Raw genomic sequence first — 7,447 nt, 5'->3', positions numbered from 1 at the left:
TGTCTCAGTCTCTCTCTGTCCCAGTCTCTATCTGTCCCAGTCTCTCTCTGTCTCAGTCTCTCTGTCTTTCTCTCTTTGTCTGTCTCTTTCAGTCTGTCTCTCTCTGTCTCAGTCTCTCTCTCTGTCTTACTCTTTTGCTTTCGTGCCACTTATTTCATACTTATTTAGGTGACTGATTAAGAAGAGGATAAGATTAATCATAGCTCTAAGAGAACAAACACTCTCACCTCTATTACAATGAATATGTGGTCTAGTTTTCCTCAGTAGCTTTGCAGGTTGACCTGCGCAACCGATACGTTCACATCCAATGAATACTTGATGAAACAGAGAAAGTACAGACAAGGGGTTGCTTCTTGGTTAATATTACACTTTTATTGTTTCTACTTCTCAGGTAGTGAGCAGATATCAGCTGAACAGGGCTAACGCTACAGGACAGGAAATACTCAAGGACAAGAGAGAAGGTTTTGGAAAAAGTTGCGACACAGGAATGGAAAAAAGCCAGGTGGTGGTATAAGCCCAACGATGGAACCCCTTTTCAGTACTACAGCAGTCCTATAGGACCAGACAATGGTATGTACTTAACCCTAAATCCCCCCTATCCTCCCTCCCTCCCTCCCTCTCTTTCTTTCTCTTAGAAAGAGTTGCTCAGTAAAGCCCTTCAGTACAGCCAGGAGAAAGACGGCAGCTTCCTCACTTGGTGAAATATTACCCACAGTACCCTTGGGGTGACCGATTTGTTGTTTGTTTACACAGGAAGTAGAAAGCCAGGGTTAAGTCATGTGACCCTCTCTTAAATCCTTTTGTTTTGTTGTTGTCCCCCCCAAGCCCCAACCGTCCCTCTCTTTATCCATCCTCATGGGTCATGAGTCATAATCAGAACCAGAATATTAATACTGCCATAATAGTCTAGCGTAGTCTAAAAAGGAGAAAATATTAGACTAGAAATACACTGATATCTTCTAAGTGTGGAGTCAGGGAGAGAGGGATTGGGGTAGGGTGGTGAGGGGAAGGGAGAGGGGCGAGGGGGTGGGGAGACTTTGGGTGTAAAGGAATGTGTTGTTCAGCCCCCACCCTGCCCCAGCCACACGGCTGCTTTATTTGGAAGAGAAGCCCCCCTCTGCATGCCCCCTCCCGCCCTTCGACCCCCCCCCCGCATCCCCGGTGCCACCCGGCCGGCAGCACGCCCGGCTTCTTAAGAGGAGGGGGCAGCGTTAGTCTTGTCGTCGCGGGTGACGGGGATGCTGCGGTCGCCACGGCCGAGGTCGCCACCGCCACCGGTGACCTTTGGGCCACAAAGGGTCAGGAGGCCGTCGGTAGACAGTGTGCAGGAGATAGCCGATTGGTCCACGCTGGAGGGGAGGCGGTAGCGGCGGTGGAACTCACGTGAGATGTAACCGTGGTCGTCCTGGAGACAAGAGAGAGAGAAATGAGGATGAGAGTAATGATATAGTGTCCACGTTCAACACTTTAGATGGAAAATTATGAACGTTTTTATAGTGCTTTTTAAATCATTATCCCTTCGCACTGTCTGTCAAATGTAGGCCTTTTTAAATCATTATCCCTTCTGTCAAATGTGGGCCTAACATATGAATTCAGCCCTCTAAGAAACAAAACACCTGCGACTGCTGGGAATGACGCAGAAAGGACGTAAGAGAAAGCAAAACGTTCCTTAGTTACAACGGCTCCCCCACTCAGCGTGTCCCTGGAGGCCACTAACATCCAGAATGAAAATAAATGATGAGAGAGAGAAGAAAGAGAGAGATAAGTAGCATATTGTAATCTAATTTAATGACGCTTAAATCTTACAAAGAAAAACACAAAACATTGTGGGTCACGTTCACCTCTATGACTAACATACATCACATTTATTCTGTGTCACCGTGTGGCCAAGGAAATGAAATGATCCCAAACAATGTGTCCCATTGTTTATGTAGGAATCCCTATCATTGGAGATGTTTTTCCTAGCAAAGTGTGTCAGTGTGTATAGTTTGGTCTGAGGACACGTAACTGCTTGGTTGTTTGACTTCATCCTTGCTGAACATGGGCCTTGAAAAGGGTTGAATTGAATTTGTATGAGGGGCAATGCGCGTAAGCCGCCCAATTCCCAGAGTAAACAAAACAAGGCTGTGGGTGTGTGTGCTCATCAACACACACATACACTCACTTAACACACGTGTGAACAACACAACACACACATTCTTTGAATTAATTAGGTTGAGAAATTCTCCTCTGACTCAAAATGTTGAATCTAATAACACATCTTGTTAGCATCTCTTTGAGGACGTGGCTGGTTAAAGCTGGTTGTTGTAGCAGTGGCTCTGTCTAGCTAGTTGGAGTGAGCAACCTGCCTAAGGATGAATGCACTGACCTGGAAAGCACAGTGATGACAGTATCTGGTGCGCTTGTTGCTTCAATTACTGCCACAGGGTGTTTTGATGTGACAGACGCGCAGGCACTCACACTATACATGTACAGTATATACAGTATGACACAGGAGGTTGGTGGCACCATAATAGGGGAGGATGGGCTCGTGGTAATGACAGGAGCGGAATTAGTGGAATGGTATCAAATATATCAAACACATGGTTTCCATGGTTTCCAGGTGTTGATTCCATTCTATTCGTTCCGTTCCAGACATTATTATGATCCGTCCTCCCGTCAGCAGCCCCCACTGATATAGATGTGCACATGTGAGAAACCAGGCTTTGGTGTTCCAAGCCATAGTAGAGGGATTGTGTTTGAACTCAGGAGTGGGTGTACTACCACAAGTCATAGTGACCGTTTTGAGCTAGCTCGGCCTGTCTGTCCAGAGAGATTAGGGTGTGTGCTGCTTGGATGGGATGGAATGTTAACCCCTGGTGGGTGGCCTCACCTGTCTCTCTCCATGCTTTCCTTGGATCTCCACGTAGTCATCAGTCACCTTCACGTTGAGTTCATCAGGAGAGAAGTGCTTCACATCCATGAAGACCGAGAACTTGTCCCTGTCGGACCTCACCTGGAGAGATAGAGGGAAAGGGGTTGAAGGTTAAAGGTCACGGGTGGCGGGAACCTGGTAACCACAGTGATGCTCATCTTCTGAAATGTAGTTTTTTCCCCATATCAGTTCAGTTCTATATGTTGTTATGGAGTCATATCTCAGAGAGATATGAAGATTATCCATTTCTAGTGTGTATGTAGATGCTGCAAAACAAAATGTGTGTCACTAGTCACCAAAACACTAGATGTTGTTTGGACATCGAAATTCTGATATCCTGGCATATAACCCAAGTTGAAATGCAGTTTGAGCTAGTAATGGAATGAGTCAGTATATTATGGGCAGGACAGAGCATGACTCTGTTTGGCCTGGTGTAGACTAGGTGGATAACACTGCAGCAGTCTCTGAGCTCCTCCCTGCCGAGAATCACTCAACATTAAGGCATTCCATTTGCCGCTCATTTTCAACATACTTGCAATAATCTTGCAAACTGCAAAATGCACTTCTTATCGTTGTTTACAGCTCCAGTAGTGTGGATATTTGACCTCTCTGTTCTCTGTACTCTCTTATGACAATCAGCAACATCTACTACAGCTGTATAGGATAGCAGGATGTCGTAGCCATTCAATAACAGATCTGGCTAGTGCTACTGCTGTCATAGCCATTCAATAACAGATCTGGCTAGCGCTACTGCTGTCGTAGCCATTCAATAACAGATCTGGCTAGCGCTACTGCTGTCGTAGCCATTCAATAACAGATCTGGCTAGCGCTACTGCTGTCATAGCCATTCAATAACAGATCTGGCTAGCGCTACTGCTGTCATAGCCATTCAATAACAGATCTGGCTAGCGCTACTGCTGTCATAGCCATTCAATAACAGATCTGGCTAGCGCTACTGCTGTCATAGCCATTCAATAACAGATCTGGCTAGCGCTACTGCTGTCATAGCCATTCAATAACAGATCTGGCTAGTGCTACTGCTGTCATAGCCATTTAATAACAGATCTGGCTAGCGCTACTGCTGTCATAGCCATTCAATAACAGATCTGGCTAGCGCTACTGCTGTCATAGCCATTCAATAACAGATCTGGCTAGCGCTACTGCTGTCATAGCCATTCAATATCAGATCTGGCTAGCGCTACTGCTGTCGTAGCCATTCAATAACAGATCTGGCTAGCGCTACTGCTGTCATAGCCATTCAATATCAGATCTGGCTAGCGCTACTGCTGTCGTAGCCATTCAATAACAGATCTGGCTAGCACTACTGCTTCTCTCTGATTTAGTATAGTGACTTCCCCAGGGTCATGTCCTTGTCTCCCCCACTCAGCTTTCTCTTCTCTATAACTGTTACATCTCCCTGTATTAGTAATGAATTCAGTGTAGGCCTCCTAGATTAAATACATTGAGTTTCTCTGTGAAAGATATGCACACAGACCACCTTTGGGGCAATTACAGTGCGATTCAAATCTGTCCAATTTCAGTCCATTTTGCGAATCCTCTTTTTTAATGAAAACTGTAGAGGATGTAACCAATGCATCATGGCACTAATAACCCGGCTTCAATTGATTTATTGATTTATTTGACCCTTATTTTACCAGGTCTGTTGACTGAGACCACATTCTCATTCACAGCAACGACCTGGAGAATTGTTACAGTGGAGAGGAGGGGGGGATGAATGAGCGGATTGTAAACTGGGGATGATTCGATTCCCCCAAGGACACACAAGCTCTCTCTGTAAGCTAGGACAACATGCAGGCTCTTCTGTCTATGATATATTACAACTTTCCCCATCAAACACTGACAACCAAGTCTGCTTTCTATCCATAAAGATAGACAACAAAAAACATGCAAATGATACATTTGGGTAGTTTGAACTAAACTAAAGTGACTACAGATTTAGAATGATGGTGAATGAATAGGTCTTAGTTGCTCCTATTCTTCCCCAGAGGATGGAGCAGGTCAGCCTGGTAAATCAGACTGAATACTTCCAATGCTGAGCACAGTGATCAATCAGTCAGGTTGAACAGGTTAGTTGTTACCTCAGACATGCCAGAGTTGGTGGAGTCCAAGAAGTTGCGGAACAGCGACTGTCTGTAGTAGGGGCTGATGGTGGAGGCAGCGTAGGGGAACAGGTCATAGTCGAACATGCCCTCCCCGAAAAACTGGTCAAAGAGACGGGCGGGATACATGGAACCCATGGCACGTCTGAACCAGGGGTGCTGGATGGCAATATCCATACTAGCGTAGCTTAGGTTTTAGCTCGACGGGCCCAAACTCAATACAGGCAGTTTCTTGCTGCTCGGCTTTAGCTCGGCTGGCTAGTGCCTGTGTTCTGTTAGGAGTAGAGAGAGAGAGGCGTGAGGGAGGACTAGAGGTGCCGTGGGAGAGAAACAAAAGCAGTAGTAGTAGTAGAGAGGAGTAGGGGTCCCAAGTGGTGCGTGTGCTCTCCTCTGCAGCCGCCCCCTCTTTATATACCTGTGGGGCAGAAAAGAGGGGCTTTAGTGCGGATCTCTGTGGAATGGCATTATCTCATGGTGGGACGGGCTCAGTCAGCAGAATCGGTGGGCGGTGTGCACGCTGGCCCGTTCAGCTACAGCCTGGCCCTCGTAACGTGCGGGACCTGTGCCAGCGCCAACCGGACGACAAGGGTCTGACAAAACAAGCCGAGGCTTGGCCTGTCGAGTTGGTGAGGAAAAGGGGGAGATGGAGAGAGAGAATCAGGAGGTCAGGGGTGAAAATAAATGGGTTGGTGGCACCTTAACTGGGGAGGACTGGCTCATAGTAATGGCTGGAAAGAATAAATAGAATGGTATTGAACAAATCAAAAACATGGTTTATCATGAGCCGTCCTCCCCTCAGCAGCCTCCTGTGGTTGGTGGGGTTTCTGACACTGGATACGGGGGATGGGAATTAAACCTGTCTGGGTGTGGAGCACCGACATGCTCATCCTCTCTCTCTGTCTTTCACACACACGCACACGCACACACACACACACACACACACACACACACACACACACACACACACACACACACACACACACACACACACACACACACACACACACACACACATACACACACACAGTATTGTTCTGGTACTTTGTTGGGATGAAGAGCAGACTCCAGTCACAATACAGTCTGGGGGTGGCTGTGTGAGGGCGTGGAGCGGTCAACATCACAACAACAGCGGTCAAACATTGTGAGGATGGGTATTTTTCCAATTGACCAGTATGGAATGTAAAGTAGAGGGGAAACAGCAGGGGAAACAGCAGGGAAACAGCAGGGGAAACAGCAGGGAAACAGCAGGGAAACAGCAGGGAAAAAGCAGGGGAAACAGCAGGGGAAACAGCAGGGAAACAACAGGGGAAACAGCAGGGAAACAGCAGGGGAAACAGCAGGGGAAACAACAGGGGAAACAGCAGGGGAAACAGCAGGGAAACAAAAGGTGAAACAGCAGGGGAAACAGCAGGGAAACAACAGGGGAAACAGCAGGGAAACAGACTGGGAAACAGCAGGGGAAACAGCAGGGGAAACAGCAGGGGAAACAGCAGGGAAACAACAGGGGAAACAGCAGGGAAACAGAATGGGAAACAGCAGGGAAACAGCAGGGGAAACAGCTGGGGAAACAGCACGGAAACAGCAGGGAAAACAGCAGGGAAAACAGCAGGGGAAACAGCTGGGGAAACAGCACGGAAACAGCAGGGAAAACAGCAGGGAAAACAGCAGGGAAAACAGCAGGGGAAACAGCAGGGGAACCGAATGGGAAACAGCAGGGAAACAGCAGGGAAACAGAATGGGAAACAGCAGGGAAACAGCAGGGGAAACAGCTGGGGAAACAGCACGGAAACAGCAGGGAAAACAGCAGGGAAAACAGCAGGGGAAACAGCACGGAAACAGCAGGGAAAACAGCAGGGAAACAGCAGGGAAAACAGCAGGGAAAACAGCAGGGAAAACAGCAGGGGAAACAGCAGGGGAACCGAATGGGAAACAGCAGGGAAACAGCAGAGGAAACAGCAGGGGAAACAGCAGGGGAAACAGCACGGAAACAGCAGGGAAAACAGCAGGGAAAACAGCAGGGGAAACAGCAGGGGAACACAGCAGGGGAAACAGCAGGGGAAACAGCAGGGGAAACAGCAGGGAAACAGCAGGGGAAACAGCAGGGGAAACAGCTGGGAAACAGACTGGGAAACAGCAGGGGAAACAACAGGGAAACAGCAGGGGAAACAGACAGGGGAAACAGCAGGGAAACAGACTGGGAAACAGCATGGGAAACAACAGGGAACAGCAGGGGAAACAGCAGGGAAACAGAATGGGAAACAGCAGGGGAAACAGCACGGAAACAGCAGGGGAAACAGCAGGGAAACAGCAGGGGAAACCGAATGGGAAACAGCAGGGGAAACAGCAGGGGAAACAGCAGGAGAAACAGAATGGGAAACAGCAGGGGAAACAGCAGGGGAAACAGCACGGAAAC

The 7,447-nt window shown here is 48.0% G+C and overlaps 1 protein-coding gene across 1 annotated transcript; it reads right to left on the bottom strand.

Moving 5' to 3' along the window:
• Positions 1–346: 346 nt before the first annotated feature.
• Positions 347–5,429, bottom strand: cryaa (crystallin, alpha A). The gene is made up of 3 exons (XM_014150795.2): positions 5,014–5,429; positions 2,873–2,995; positions 347–1,405 (listed from the first exon to the last, which is right to left on the bottom strand). The coding sequence occupies exons 1-3, from the start codon at positions 5,209–5,211 to the stop codon at positions 1,193–1,195; spliced, it is 534 nt and encodes a 177-aa protein (XP_014006270.1). The 5' UTR covers positions 5,212–5,429; the 3' UTR covers positions 347–1,192.
• Between the last annotated feature and the right edge of the window lie 2,018 nt (positions 5,430–7,447).

Source organism: Salmo salar, chromosome ssa17 (genome assembly GCF_905237065.1).
Source record: "Salmo salar chromosome ssa17, Ssal_v3.1, whole genome shotgun sequence".
NCBI lineage: Eukaryota > Metazoa > Chordata > Actinopteri > Salmoniformes > Salmonidae > Salmo > Salmo salar.
The sequence above is the reverse complement of the archived record's forward strand: the minus strand, read 5'-3'. Positions and strand labels throughout refer to the sequence as shown.